At 37.3% G+C, this 15,106-nt stretch overlaps 1 protein-coding gene across 4 annotated transcripts in view; it reads left to right on the forward strand.

The window, feature by feature from the left end:
- TTN (titin) overlaps positions 1-15,106 on the forward strand; it is a 272,102-nt gene that overhangs the window by 134,143 nt on the left and 122,853 nt on the right. For 2 of the 4 annotated variants that reach the window (XM_068969318.1, XM_068969319.1), the window contains 14 exons: positions 105-404; positions 1,453-1,533; positions 2,306-2,383; positions 8,494-8,577; positions 8,819-8,902; positions 8,986-9,069; positions 12,869-12,952; positions 13,451-13,534; positions 13,618-13,701; positions 13,835-13,921; positions 14,052-14,135; positions 14,262-14,345; positions 14,478-14,555; positions 14,963-15,046. The exons of the other annotated variants lie outside the window; for them this stretch is intronic. In XM_068969318.1, coding sequence (XP_068825419.1) covers positions 105-404; positions 1,453-1,533; positions 2,306-2,383; positions 8,494-8,577; positions 8,819-8,902; positions 8,986-9,069; positions 12,869-12,952; positions 13,451-13,534; positions 13,618-13,701; positions 13,835-13,921; positions 14,052-14,135; positions 14,262-14,345; positions 14,478-14,555; positions 14,963-15,046 — 1,380 coding nt within the window. The remainder of the gene's footprint in view (positions 1-104; positions 405-1,452; positions 1,534-2,305; positions 2,384-8,493; positions 8,578-8,818; positions 8,903-8,985; positions 9,070-12,868; positions 12,953-13,450; positions 13,535-13,617; positions 13,702-13,834; positions 13,922-14,051; positions 14,136-14,261; positions 14,346-14,477; positions 14,556-14,962; positions 15,047-15,106) is intronic. 4 annotated transcript variants of the gene reach the window in all.

The raw sequence follows: 15,106 nt of genomic DNA on the forward strand, positions 1-15,106 counted from the left end.
TGCATGAAAGCTCTTCTCGGTGGTTGTTCTTTATATTTTGAATTTACATCTTCATTTTTCCTGTGCTTAAACAAATAAGTCTCTTAAAATAGATGCTCTTTCAGGGAGAGCTGTCCGTGAAGAAAAAGTATCTGTTGCTTTCCACAAAGAGGAAGTAGTGAAAGAAAGAACAGAATTAGAAATAGTGGAAGCACAGGTGGAAGAGGCTCTTGAAGAACAAGAGTACCAAGAGGTTGAGGAGTATTTTGAAGAAGAAGAGTTCCATGAGGTGGAACAGTTCCTCCAAGCAGAAGAGTACAGAGCAGAAGAAGAAGTACACAGAGCTGAAGAAGTCCATAGGGTAATAGAAGTTTTAGAGGCGGAAGAAGAGGAAGTATATGAAAAACCCAAAGCTCCACCTAAAGGTATCAGGAATTGTACAGATACTACAAACTGTTATATGTTGCCCTAATTCTTGTTTGTTTTTTTTTTTAAGTAGATGTCATGTTCAGTTTGGACATTAGAAGTTCACTTATTTTCCTCGATAAAAGCATGAAATAACTTGAAGTATGAGTTTACTTGATAACAATGATTGATACAGAGTAAAGATTAACCAGAGTATCGTTTTAGGCAATTAGATACTAATATCTGATCTCTACTTGCCTGAAGAGATAAGAAAATGCACTGTATGAATTTGTGGATTCTTTTTAAATTCCGAGAAAGAACGTTCCATGATTGTTACAGGTTCCAAAATAACTAGCCAGTGTCATCCGTTGAATAAAAAGAAACTCCTCAGTGCACTGAGGAATTTACAGTCGAGGCAAAACAACCATTGCTTTGTTAGCAATTCAACCAGCTCGTCACACACGGATAATTACTTATCCAAAGCTTCCACCATTTTATGATATTTTCAAGGGAAACAACATTAAGAAAGGAAATGAAGTGTGGTAGCAACACCTGCATTCTAGTATATTCTGAGAATGAACTTACAAATACTTCCTCTACAAGACCACTCCAGTTCTTGAACAAGTTAATAATATGTGTGTAATAGGAAGGAGGGGCTTCCCTTGTGACTCAGCTGGTAAATGTGGGACTCCTAGCAATGCAGGAGACCTAGGTTTGACCCCTAGGTTGGGAAGATCCTCTGGAGAAAGGAGCGGCTACCCACTCCAGTATTCTGGCCTGGAGAATTCCATGGACTGTATAGTCCTTGGGATCATCAAGAGTCGGACATGGCTGAGCAACTTTCACTTTCAATAGGAAGGAATGTGTATGTGCTTAGTATACATAGTAAATTTACAACCTAGATGAAAGTTAGCAAAATCAAGTCTTTTTTGGAAGTAGGTCTGGTGTAAATTTTAAAAATATGAGCAGAGAAAGCATCTTATGAGCCCTCATTGTACTAACTTTGGTCATTGAGCACAATTACACTTCAGAAGTTGGTTCTAAACCAAAACACTAATATCTTTAAAGGGCCTGAGATATCTGAGAAAGTCATCCCTCCAAAAAAACCACCCACTAAAGTTGTTCCTCGAAAAGAGCCACCAGCTAAAGGTATTTTATTGGTGAAAAATTGCTTACCTAATTTTACGTGCAGTAGCACCTTGGCGGCTTTACAAGTTTGCATTCTACCTGATGTTTTTCTTCTGTGTTTTGTGTTTTTGGAATGTCTAAAACAAACTAATATCTTTAAAGTGGGTGAGGGGTTAAAGGAAGTTCTATCAAAAAACAGTCACTGTTAAGAATACTCAAAATGAATATCACTACTAACCAAATAGTGAACCCAGTTTTCCTCCTTTGGTGCTCTTTGATCTTATATTCACTAATATGCTTATTGATAAATCCCTGTTTTTCTGTTGATTATTAATTTAAATGACCTACTAGATACAAATATATCATGACTTTGTGTTTGATGTCCTTGCTTTGTTCAGGTTTTTAAACTTCTTGAATTTTACAACATAAATAAGAAACAGTATTTAATAAATAATATATACTTATATCTTTAAAGTCTCTGAAGCATTTAAGAATGTTATCACTGAAAATGCCAATTATTCCAACAAAACAGGCGAAAAAGCAGAGAAGGTGTCTTACTCATTTTTCTTGTCAAGTTCTTATGACTCTTACATGAGAAATTCCCTTGGATTTTTTTATTATTGTATATGTTATCAAAATTCAACTCATTAATTACTGTAATGTATCTGATAAAGCGATGTCTGTATTTTATGTTGTGGCTGTTGTTCTGTTCTGTGTTTACATTTCTTGTGTACTCTACTTGTTAAAAATCTTTATGAATGTTCAAAAGTAAATTATTGCTATATCTTTAAAGTACCTGAAGTACCCAAGAAAATCGTGGTAGAAGAAAAAGTACATGTTCCTGAAGAGCCCAAAGTTGCACCAGCTAAAGGTATCTATCTGCCTTTGCTGATTCACTGCTAACACGAAACTCCCTTTTATTCACTTATTGCAATGAAGAATGAGAGAGATCATTCTCCCCTCACCACCACAAAATGGCTGAATGATGTAAATTTCAACTTATGTCCCATAACGTAAATCCTACCTTTTGTAACAGCCTTCGGGGAACACAGACCCAAGCCTAAATGTTGTTATTATCTGTACTGAACCTCTTCTTAAGCAGTATTTAAACGTTGACCCCTCAACCTCTTTTTCAAAAATAATTCATGTTGGAAGTTATTGTCAAGTACCTTTAGAAACAAACGTGTTCTGAATGACAATAGAAAATGATGCTATATTCAAAGGGCGAAGTCTTTCTAATATGACAAATCAAGGATTCATCGACAAGGCAATCTAGAAAGATGTTTGGATGACTTCTAATTTGGGGATTTTTGACATTCTCCTTCTTAGATGACCCTTTTTGTCTTGATATTTTATACCCAATGATGCAATTCTTAAAAATAAAACAAACACATATCTTTAAAGCTCCTGAAGTACCCAAGAAAATTGTTCCAGAAGAAAAAGTTCGTGAAGCTGTTCCTAAAAAGCCTGAAGTTCCACCAGCTAAAGGTATACATTGATGCTAATCACAACAGGAAATGACACTATGTCTAATTATTCATGGTTTACAGTGAGTGTGAGTGATATATTTGTATTTTGTGTCTTTATATTCTTGCTATATTAGTTATTTATTACAATTAATATACTAATATCTTTGAAGTTCCTGAGGTGCCCAAGGAAAGTATTCAAGAAGAAATATCACGCATAGTTCTTTCTGAAGATGCAACAACTTACAGTGAGTGTAGAAAAATTGGTGGTTCTCTTTGGTTTGTCTGAGTCTGTCTTCATAGCTTTTAAAAGTAAATGTACTAATATCTTGAAAAAGCCCAACATGCCCAAAATATTGGCTCAAATTAAATAGTTTGAATGACTGTTTGCCTCAGACAAGGTATATTTCCTTGCCAATTTAAAAAACAAATAGTCAAAAAAAAATAGTCCTTTATGTATACCATTGCCCATTTTTAGAAAGTCATTTGTCTTGTTGAATTTATCGTTGTCTTGTTAATGTGGTCTCTGTAAAAATGTCTTCTCTTTTTAAGCAATTCATTTTCTCAGACCGTAAGGTAACTTTCCTTAACTTCTTAATAATATTTTACTTAGATATTGTAGAATCAAAATACTTTACCGTTATTGTTTTTTACTTTTTGCAATAACTGTTGGAAACATTTTGCCAGTGCTGCTCAAATACCCATAGATTTATAAGGCCTATTATAATTGCAAAAGAATCCTCAATCATTTTTGGTTTTGCTTTTATGCAAAATTATGATTAAACAGTGAAATAATATGAGTAATAAAATATTCTAAGTAGAATGATATTTAATAATCTGAAGAGTGAAAATGCCAGTTTCCACTTACTTGAATCTAAAATTTATATCCCATTTTTGTCACCTAGGTTGGGATAAAAATATATGACGACTCCCTTGTTTGAATACCCTTGGTGTACTTGAATTTGATTATTATTATCAGCTAGTCTTACTTTCTTAAAGCTGGAGAAATCTTTATTTCTTTAGTTGCCTAATTTTTCCGAATATTTAATCATTTTTATTTTTATTTTCTTCTAATCCCTAAATGGTTTTCACATTCATATTAAATATGAAGCCATAAACTAGATTTGGTTTATATTTTTTAAATATAAGTAACTAGGTTCCTGGCACAGGAAGGGACTTAGATGAGTTTCCAGTAGGTCAGATATTCTAGAATTCTTGATGTGCAACTCAACATCAATCCCATTCTTTAAGAAAAAAAATCCATAAAAATTAACAGGGAAAATTTACCAGTAGCTTTCTGCAGACAAAGTAGAAGAATCATATACTGGTCCCTGGCCAGTGAATTCCTCAATTTTACCATCATGCTTATAAAGAGGTGGCGACAGTCCTATACCATGAAACTGGAAAAGAGAGTTTTTCCAGGCCAGTGTGTTATTGCCACTAATTTGGGTCTATGTACTACTGTAATTTGAGTTATGAGTGTGTATTATGTAACATATTTTTCTAAATGGTATTCTTCATCCACTTGGAAATGCCTCTAATTATATATATACTAATATCTTTAAAGTTTATGAAGTATCTGAAGAATCATTTCTGGAAGAAAAAGTACTTGTGACTCATCCTCAAAAAACAAAACCCAAACCAGCAAAAGGTATATAATACCAATAACCCAGTGAAGAAAATTTACTTTTGGCTCATTTTAAAAACTCAGTACTTTCCTTCACTGTTAATAAACAAACATAACTGTACTCATATCTTTTAAGTGCCTGAACCACCCGAGAAAGTTGCTCCAGAGGAAAAAATATATGTGACTATTCCCAAAAAGAGAGAAACACCAGCAACTAAAGGTACATTTCAACAACATCAAACTTGGATGAATATCTTTGACTTGAAGACTCAAATATTGCATGTTACATAATTTACTGTTTTTACAACTTCTAAGTATAAACCTACTGATATCTTTAAAGAACCTGATACAACCAGAGAAGTGTTTCCAGAGGTGGAGTTACCTGAGGCTATTCCCCAAATTCCAGAGCATCCTCCAACCGAAGGTATAATTCTTAGCTATGAAAATCTAAATAAGAAAATCTTTCCTCATCAGTCTGCAAAATATGTTCACTGTTTTATGTCAATTTTCACAATCTCGAATGCTAAAATACTAATATCTTTAGAGTCCCTAATGTACCCAAGACAAGGAACTGTCTATGGTTTGCCCCTAAAAAGTCAAATCCCATTCATACAACAAGTAATGATAAACTATTAGAACAAAAAAAAATCTAATTTAAAGTTATAATGTCTGTTAATATGCCTAACTTTCTTTGTAAGTCATGTCTTCCTGTCTTTGCCTTTTCTCAATTTGAAAATACTAATATCTTTAAAGAGGTGGAAGTCTCCGAGGAAGGTGTTCCAGAGAGACGAGCTCCTGTTACCAGAAGAACAATACCGCCACCGGAAGGTACAAGCAAGAAGAAAGTCGGCCTTCTTATCTCCTGATTGTTGTTGTACTTAACACGTGTGAAAGTACTAATATCTTAAAAGCTCTAGTTGCTACCAGGGAGGCCACTTCAAAGTGGGTCCCCCAAAGTAGCAGCTTGACTGGGTATTATACATGTGCCCCTGAGCCATAAGTAGGAAAAGTCCATACCTTTATACGCAGGGAGATGCTTGGGCTATACATTTTATCTATGAGGCCTCTAGGAAAAATATATATCCATATGATATGCAGATGTGACCCAGGTAGTCTCTTCACTAGGAAATAGCTTTTGCTGTTGCCTTAAAAAGTAAAATTCAGAGTACTAGAAAAAAATCTATATGAGAGACCACCTGTAACATTTATATCCCTGAAGCTGGACTGAAGAGTCTAACCCCACCCCTCTTTAAAGTGAAAATCAGTGTTGTCAAATGACAGAGGTTCTTGGCTGTAACTGTGAGTCAGTAATTCAAATGCTCCATGGGATTGAAATTCCAGGATATGATACAACTACCTATTGGAATTGCTTTTCTATTAAATTTACCACCAAAAACAAGCACATGAATTTGAAATAATTGATATCCTCTAGGATTTAAATATCAGAAATACTTTCAGAAAACCATGACCTAAAGAAAATAAAATATTAAATTCACTGTGGAACTGTTCGGTGTGTAACATCCTCTCTGAAACCAGGGCAGTTAAAACCAAAACCAGTTAAAGTTAGAATCCTGCCCTGAATAATTTATTTGCTCCTCTCCTTGTCTATTATTTCTAAAGAGTCTTAAGTTTTCCCATTTGGAACATTGTCAGGTTAATTAAAACGTGAAAATGTTTTAAAACATCCAAAATGACAAATTCTTCAAAATGCCCACGATATTCTATAATTTGAAGAATATCTGAGCACTTTGACACTATTTTTTCAGTCTAAAATTTTTAATTGTTCTCCTGAAAACAATTACCCTTTTAAAGTACCTAATGTGAGGGTACAACATAAAGCCAGTTCAGATAAGAAAGGAGCTTTTTTATTTTCCCCAAACTAATAGCAAAAGGTACATTGTTAATTATTCAAATTTCAGAGTTTTTTCACCTAAAGGTAAATTTTTATTATCTAATTTTCTATATGCCTACCATTCAAAGAAATAAAATTACTAGCATTGATAGTGTCTGAGGTGACTAAGAAAACAGCTCCTGATAATCAAACAGTCATACTATTACCAAAGAACCAGATTCAGGGAGCAAGTAGGTCACCCAGTCTGGAACATTCCTGTAGGTGGGTTATGAGTAAAAGTCTTCACTGCTCTTCATCACTCTGAAGTACAATGCATTAATATCTTTAAAGTGCCTGCATCTCCTGAAGTTGTCCCTATAAAGGAAATACTCATGGCTGGTCCTCCTGAAATTGAAACACCATCCCCTAAAGGTATCATTTAGTCTATCATCCTTCCTTCATTTATTTAACATATGCCCACCATGTGTATGGTGGTAGGGAGATGGGAAATAACAAGGAAAAGATTTCACTCCTTTCTTTAGGACTTTATACCTCATCCAGTTCTTGAAGGAGACACCCTTGGAGTCATAAAGTCACTTTGGTTAATGTCATTAATGTCCCCACTGATCTCTTAACCTCTAAGTATAATACTAACATCTTCAAAGTAGCTGAAGCTGTGAAAGAAGTTGCTCCTGAAATGAAAGTATCTAAGAATGTTCCTAAAGAGCCAGAATGTCCACCTATGAAAGGCACACATCACCTCTGAACAGATACTGAAGAAATTGTCCACCCTCAGCTCTTAAAACTGTTTTTCTAATGTTCTTCCTAACTCCTAAGTGTAAACATACCATCTTTAAAGCACTCGAAGCTCCACAAGAAGTTCCCTCTCGGAAGAAAATGTGTGTGACCATTCCTATCAAAACAGGAAATGCTTTTATTAAAAATATTCATTGAACAAATATTCCATAAGGAGAGTCTAGTGTCGTAGCACCTCGACTAGTTGCTAGAGAAGGGTGAGCCCATCTTCTCAAGGAGGCTATTAATACTAATCCCATTCAACTTAGATGCTTGGTGGGGCAAGGGGAGAATAGGCAGAGAAGAGATGTCTAGAAAACTACCTTTGCTAACTTAGTGTGGTTACTGTTTTCATTAGTCATTTTAACTCCTAAATGTGTAATACTAATATCTTTAAAGTGCCTGAAGCTGCTCAAGAAGGTGTTCCTGCAAAAAGAGTGCCTTCCAAGAAAAGAGAGCCTCCGTCAGTTAAAGGTACAAGTTTCCACACTCTCAGATTCAAGAAGAAATAGCACTTGTAGTCTTGAAAATATTTTGCTGTTCCTATTGACCTTTGAAACACTAAATGTTAAAATACTGATTTCTTAAAGTGCCCAAGACTCTCCAAGAAATTGTCCCTGAAAAGAAAACATATGTGGTTCGTCATGAAAAGGCTGAAGTCCTTGCTGATGAAGGTATATGTTGCCGGAAGCTTAGATGTTTGGGGAAAATGTCCCAAACATCTTCTATATAAATGTGTTTCCTATATAAATGTGTTTATATAGGAAATGTATGTCCTATATAAATGTGTTTCCTGTTTGCATTGATTCTTGTGACTCCTAAATGTGAAAATATTAATATCTTTGAAGTGCCTGAGGTGCCCATAGAAGTTGTCTGGGAAAAAGTCCATCCTCTCCAAAAGCCTGAAGTCTTATCTGTCAAAGGTACAGCCTAACACCCCCTCAGGAGGGAATAGGGAGGGCTGTGGAAAGAACTGCCTTGCTAGCCTCTAAAGTTGCTGTGTAAACGTGATTCTTGTCTGTGTTGATCCTTGTGACTCAAATGTAAATTTACTAATATCTTCAAAGTGCCTGAGGCTCCCAAAGAGGTTTTCCCTGAAAAGAAAGTGCCTGTGGCACCTCCTAAAGAGCCAGAAGCTCCACCAGTTACAGGTACTTGTCCTGGATCTTAGGTTTAAGAAGATAAAACTCATCTGCTCTTGAAAATATTTTGTTCTAGTGGTCCTATAACTCCTAAATATAAATTTACTAATCTCTTTTAAGTGCCTGAGGCTCCAAAGGAAGTTGTCCCTGAAAAGAAGCCACCGGTGACACCTCCTAAAAAGCCAGAAGTCCCACCTGCTAAAGGTATTTGTCACTGATCTTAAAAAGACATAATGCTTCTGCTCTGGAAAATATCTGTTCCAGTGAACCGCATAGCTGCTAAATATAATTTTACTAATATCATTTAAGTGCCTGAAGCTCCCAAGGAAGTTGTCCCTGCAAAGAAAGTACCAGTTACAAGTACTTGTAACTCTTCTGTTCTTGAAAATAATTTGTTCCACTGCTGTCGTAACTCCTAAATGTAATTTTACTAATATCTTTCAAGTGCCTGAGGCTCCCAAGGAAGTTGTTCCTGAGAAGAAAGTGCCCGTGACACCTCCTAAAAAGCCAGAAGTCCCACCAGCCAAAGGTAGCTGCCTGCATGTTGCTGTGTTTGACAATGTCTGTTTGTCTTCACTCAGTCTAATGCTGAAAATACTAATCTCTTTAAAGTACCCGAGGTGCCAAAGGCAGCTGTGCCAGAAAAGAAGGTGCCTGAAGCTATTCCTCCCAAACCGGAAAGTCCTCCCCCTGCAGGTAATGGCAATACTATACATATCAGGAAGGAAATAACTGCTCTTTTAGCTAGAAGAAATTATGTGTATATATCCCACTACATAAAGGTAATAAAATTCTAAAGAAAAAAGGGGTTTGGAAGTTATCCAAAATATCTTGGTGTATAATTGCATGATATAGTCATTCATTATTTCCACCTTTCTAAACACAAATTACAAATATTTTTTAAGTGCCTGAGGTGCCGCCGGAAGTCATCCCTGAAAAGAAAGTCCCTGTGGCTCCTCCTAAAAAGCCAGAAGCTCCACCAGCTAAAGGTATTTATCTTTCCATGTTGATCACCTGTTTTGGGGGCTGGGGAAAGGGCGTTTAGAAGTGTCCATCAGTTTTATAAATGGTATTTGCTTGGGCAAGTGTGTTGTCAATATTCCCATTTCATAGTTTCTAACTAGTAGATACTAATATCTTCAAAGTTCCTGAAGGTCCTAAAGAAGTTGTACCTGAAAAGAAAGTGGCTGTGCCCAAAAAACCAGAAGTCCTACCTGCTAAAGCTATTTATTCCCACTGCTGTGTTAAGAATGTATATTGTCTTGTCTCTTCATAATCATTGTAACATATGCCTTCAAATTTCCCAAATTCTTAAACTACTAATATCTTTCAAGTGCCTGAGGTGCCCCAAGAAGTTGTCCCAGAAAAGAAAGTTCCCAAGGCACCACCCAAAACACCGGAACCCCCACCTGTCACAGGTACATGTTAGCTCTGACCTCATTCTTCAGAAGAAATGGCTCTTCAGATTTTGAGAATAACTTAAGCCCATTGCTCATCATTAACCTAACCGTAAAACTACTAATATCTTTCAAGTGCCCGAGGTTCCCCAAGAAATTGTCTCAGGAAAGAAAGTTTCCAAGGCATCACCTAAAAAATCAGGAGTCCCATCTGTCACAGGTACATGTTGGCTCTGATCTCATTCTTCAGAAAAAATATCTCTTCAGGTTTTGAGTATGATTTAAGCCCATTGCTATTCATTGACCTAACCATAAAACTACTAATATCTTTCAAGTGCCCGAGGTTACCAAGGAAGTTGTCCCAGAAAAGAAAGTTCCCAAGGCACCATCCAAAAAACCGGAAGTCCCACCTATCACAGGTACATGTTGACCCAGATATCATTCTGAAGAAGAAATGTTTCTTCAATTTTTGAGGATGATTTTAGTCCATTGCTCTTCATTAACCTAACCATAAAACTACTAATATCTTTCAAGTGCCTGAAGTTCCCCAAGAAGTTGTTCCAGAAAAGAAAGTTCCCAAGGCACCATCCAAAAAACCGGAAGTCCCACCTGTCACAGGTACATGTTGACCCAGACAACATTCTGAAGAAGAAATGTGTCTTCAGTTTTTGAGGATGATTTTAGTCCATTGCTCTTCATTAACCTAACCATAAAACTACTAATATCTTTCAAGTGCCTGAAGCTCCCCAAGAAGTTGTCCCGGAAAAGAAAGTTCTCAAGGTGCCACCCAAAACACCAGAAGTCCCACCTCTCACAGGTACATGTTAGCTCTGATCTCATTCTTCAGAAGAAATGTCTCTTCAGGATTTGAGTATGATTTAAGCCCAGTGCTATTCATTAACCTAATCATAAAACTACTAATATCTTTCAAGTGCCTGAAGTTACCGAAGTTGTCCCAGAAAAGAAAGTTCCCAAGGTACCATCCAAAAAACCGGAAGTCCCACCTGTCTCAGGTACATGTTGACCCACAACATTCTGCAGAAGAAATGTCTTTTCAATTTTTAAGGATGATTTTAGTCCATTGCTATTCATTAACCTAACTGTAAAACTACTAATATCTTTCAAGTGCCTGAAGTTCCACAAGACGTTGTCCCAGAAAAGAAAGTCCCCAAGGTACCACACAAAACACCGGAAGCCCCACCTGTCACAGGTACAATCTAGCTCTGACCTCATTCTTCAGAAGAAATGTGTCTTCAGTTTTTGAGGATGATTTTAGTCCATTGCTCTTCATTAACCTAACCATAAAACTAATAATATCTTTCAAGTGCCTGAAGTTCCCCAAGAAGTTGTCCCAGTAAAGAAAGTCCCCAAGGGACCACCCATAAAACCGGAAGTCCCACCTGTCTCAGGTACATGTTGACCCACAACATTCTGCAGAAGAAATGTCTCTTCAATTTTTGAGGATGATTTTAGTCCATTGCTCTTCATTAACCTAACCGTAAAACTACTAATATCTTTCAAGTGCCTGAAGTTCCCCAAGAAGTTGTTCCAGAAAAGAAAGTCCCCAAGGCACCAGCCAAAACACCAGAAGTTCCACCTGTCACAGGTACATGTTGGTTCTGACCTCATTCTGCAGAAGAAATGTCTCTTCATTTCTTGAGAATGATTCAAGTCCTTTGCTCTTCATTAACCTAACCGTAAAATACTAATATCTTTCAAGTGCCTGAAGTTCCCCAAGAAGTTGTCCCAGAAAAGAAAGTCCTCAAGGTGCCACCCAAAACACCAGAAGTCCCACCTCTCACAGGTACATGTTGGCTCTGATCTCATTCTTCAGAAGAAATGTCTCTTCAGGATTTGAGTATGATTTAAGCCCAGTGCTATTCATTAACCTAATCATAAAACTACTAATATCTTTCAAGTGCCTGAGGTTACCAAGGAAGTTGTCCCAGAAAAGAAAGTTCCCAAGGCACCACCCATAAAACCGGAAGTCCCACCTGTCTCAGGTACATGTTGACCCACAACATTCTGCAGAAGAAATGTCTCTTCAATTTTTGAGGATGATTTTAGTCCATTGCTCTTCATTAACCTAACCGTAAAACTACTAATATCTTTCAAGTGCCTGAAGTTCCCCAAGAAGTTGTTCCAGAAAAGAAAGTCCCCAAGGCACCAGCCAAAACACCAGAAGTCCCACCTGTCTCAGGTACATGTTGACCCACAACATTCTGCAGAAGAAATGTCTCTTCATTTCTTGAGAATGATTCAAGTCTTTGCTCTTCATTAACCTAACCATAAAATACTAATATCTTTCAAGTGCCTGAAGTTCCACAAGACGTTGTTCCAGAAAAGAAAATTCCCAAGGCACCACCCAAAACACCAGAAGCCCCAGCTGTCACAGGTACAATTTATCTCTGACCTCATTCTTCAGAAGAAATGTGTCTTCAGTTTTTGAGGATGATTTTAGTCCATTGCTCTTCATTAACCTAACCATAAAACTACTAATATCTTTCAAGTGCCTGAAGTTCCCCAAGAAGTTGTTCCAGAAAAGAAAGTCCCCACGGGACCAGCCAAAAAACCAGAAGTTCCACCTGTCACAGGTACATGTTGGTTCTGACCTCATTCTGCAGAAGAAATGTCTCTTCAGTTCTTGAGAATGATTCAAGTCCTTTGCTCTTCATTAACCTAACCATAAAATACTAATATCTTTCAAGTGCCTGAAGTTCCCCAAGACGTTGTTCCAGAAAAGAAAGTTCCCAAAGCACCACCCAAAAAACTTGAAGTCCCACCAGTTTCAGGTATTTTTCACCCCAGTACTTTTTCTGTAGAAGAAACACCTCCTCTGCTCTTGGAAGTACTTTTAATTCATTGACCTCTTTAACCTAAGCATAAAACTACTATCTTTTAAGTGCCTGAAGTTCCTCAAGAAATTGTCCCTGAAAAGAAAGCACCAATGGCACCTGCTAAAAAGCCAGAGGCCCCACCTATTACAGGTACCTGTCATTCACCTTCGATTTAAGAAGATAAAACTCTTCTGCCTTTGAAAATATTTTGCTCTAGTGGTCACGTAACTACTAAACATAAATTTACTAATATCTTTTAAGTGCCTGAGGCTCCAAAAGAAGTTGTCCCTGAAAAGAAAGTACCTGTGATGCCTCCTAAAAAGCCAGAAGTCCCACCTGCTAAAGGTATTTGTCATGAAACTTAGGCTTTAAAGCACATAACTCTTCTGTTCTTGAAAATATTTGCTCCATTGGTCTCATACTACTAAATGTAATTTTACTAATATCTTTTAAGTGCCTGAGGTGCCAAAAGAAGTTGTCCCTGAAAAGAAAGTACCTGTGACGCCTCCTAAAAAGCCAGAAGTCCCACCTGTTACAGGTAGCTGTTACTCACCTTAGATTTAAGGAGATAAAACTCTTCTGCTCTCAAAAACATTTTGCTCTAGTGCTCCCACAACTTCTAAATGTAATTTTACTAATATCTTTTAAGTGCCAGAGGCTCCCAAGGAAGTCGTCCCTGAGAAGAAAGTGCACGTAACACCTCCTAAAAAGCCAGAAGTCCCACCTGCTAAAGGTATTTGTCACTGATCTTAGGCTTAAAAGACATAACTCCTCTGCTCTTGAAAATAATTTGTTCCAATGATCTCATAACTCCTAAATGTAATTTTACTAATATCTTTCAAGTGCCTGAGGCTCCCAAGGAAGTTGTTCCTGAGAAGAAAGTGCCCGTGACACCTCCTAAAAAGCCAGAAGTCCCACCAGCCAAAGGTAGCTGCCTGCATGTTGCTGTGTTTGACAATGTCTGTTTGTCTTCACTCAGTCTAATGCTGAAAATACTAATCTCTTTAAAGTACCCGAGGTGCCAAAGGCAGCTGTGCCAGAAAAGAAGGTGCCTGAAGCTATTCCTCCCAAACCGGAAAGTCCTCCCCCTGCAGGTAATGATGAAACTCTCCAAACTAGTATTTTTGAAAAGAAAAACTCTCTTCTGAGTGTTGTAAAAATGATTTTACAGAATGTTTTGTATGTTTAAGTCAGTTCTAGCATTCAAACAAGCTTGTGTCTTTAAAGTGCATGAGGAGCCTGAGGAAATAGCCCCAGAGGAGCCTCCAGTTGAAGTCGAAGAGCCAGAACCTGCTCCTGCTCCTCCTCCAAAAGGTACTGGCCAGCTGCTGTGCAGCCTTAGCCAATCCTGGCCCTTCTTGTCCCCCAGATTCTAGGCGTTATGACTTTTCTCGTTTCTCACTCTTCTTCACTGATTCTAAAACATAAATCGTAATATCTTTAGTGACCGTCCCACCTAAGAAACCTGTCCCAGAAAAGAAACCACCTGCTGTCGTTGCCAAGAAACCTGAACCACCACCAGTGAAAGGTATTTCCCACTGCCACTGCTTCCTGCAGAAAAGTGTCTGTCTCTAAAATGCTATGTTTCGCTGCTCAGCTTAATGATTTCCGTATGTCATGGAAATGATGAGCTAAATACTAATATCTTTTTAAGTGCCTGAGGTGCCCAAGGAAGTTGTTCCTGAAAAGAAAGTGCCTCCAGTGGTTCCTAAGAAACCAGAAGTCCCGCCGGCTAAAGGTACTTGTAACTGTCTACTGTCTAAAGAGGTGGATACAACCTTTAGCTCTTGAAAAGCATTTTGTACTGTGTAAATGTGGTAAATGTTTACAAGTGATTCTTCATAATGTTAAAATACTAATATCTTTAAAGTGCCTGAAGTTCCAAAAGAAGTCGTTCCAGAAAAGAAAGTAGCTGTTCCCAAAAAGCCCGAAGTCCCACCAGCTAAAGGTACATGTCACTAACCAGCAGATAAGTACTCACTCTTGGTTTCGAAAGTCACTTCCAATAGGAAAGCCTTTTGTTTGTCAAACATCTTATATTAACAACTACAAACCTACTATACTGGATGTTTAGGGTTTTAAATGTTTTTAAATAGCATCATTGATTTAAAATTAAATTAAAAAAAAAAAAAAAGACTGGTACATCTGTTGTAAGTATTGGAAGAGTTTTCTAACATGGTTTTGTTAATGTTACTAGGCTTCGTTTTCTTCCTACCATGTGGATCCAAGAACAGATCACTGGCCTCATTGTGAATTTTGTTCATGGATCTGTCCCTGGGTTATTTGAACTAGATATGGTATAAATTTCATGTACTTCTCAACTACCCAGAAGTAAAACTAACTCTTTCTTTTAAGTGCCAGAGGTACCAAAGAAACCTGTCTTGGAGGAGAAACCAGCCATCCCTATTCCTGAGAAAGTAGAGTCTCCTCCTCCAGAAGGTACACGTAATGCTGTTTATGAGCTTACCACTTTTGACTGTTTTTAATGTAAGCCTTGTT

Source organism: Capricornis sumatraensis, chromosome 3 (genome assembly GCF_032405125.1).
Source record: "Capricornis sumatraensis isolate serow.1 chromosome 3, serow.2, whole genome shotgun sequence".
NCBI classification, from domain to species: Eukaryota; Metazoa; Chordata; class Mammalia; order Artiodactyla; family Bovidae; genus Capricornis; species Capricornis sumatraensis.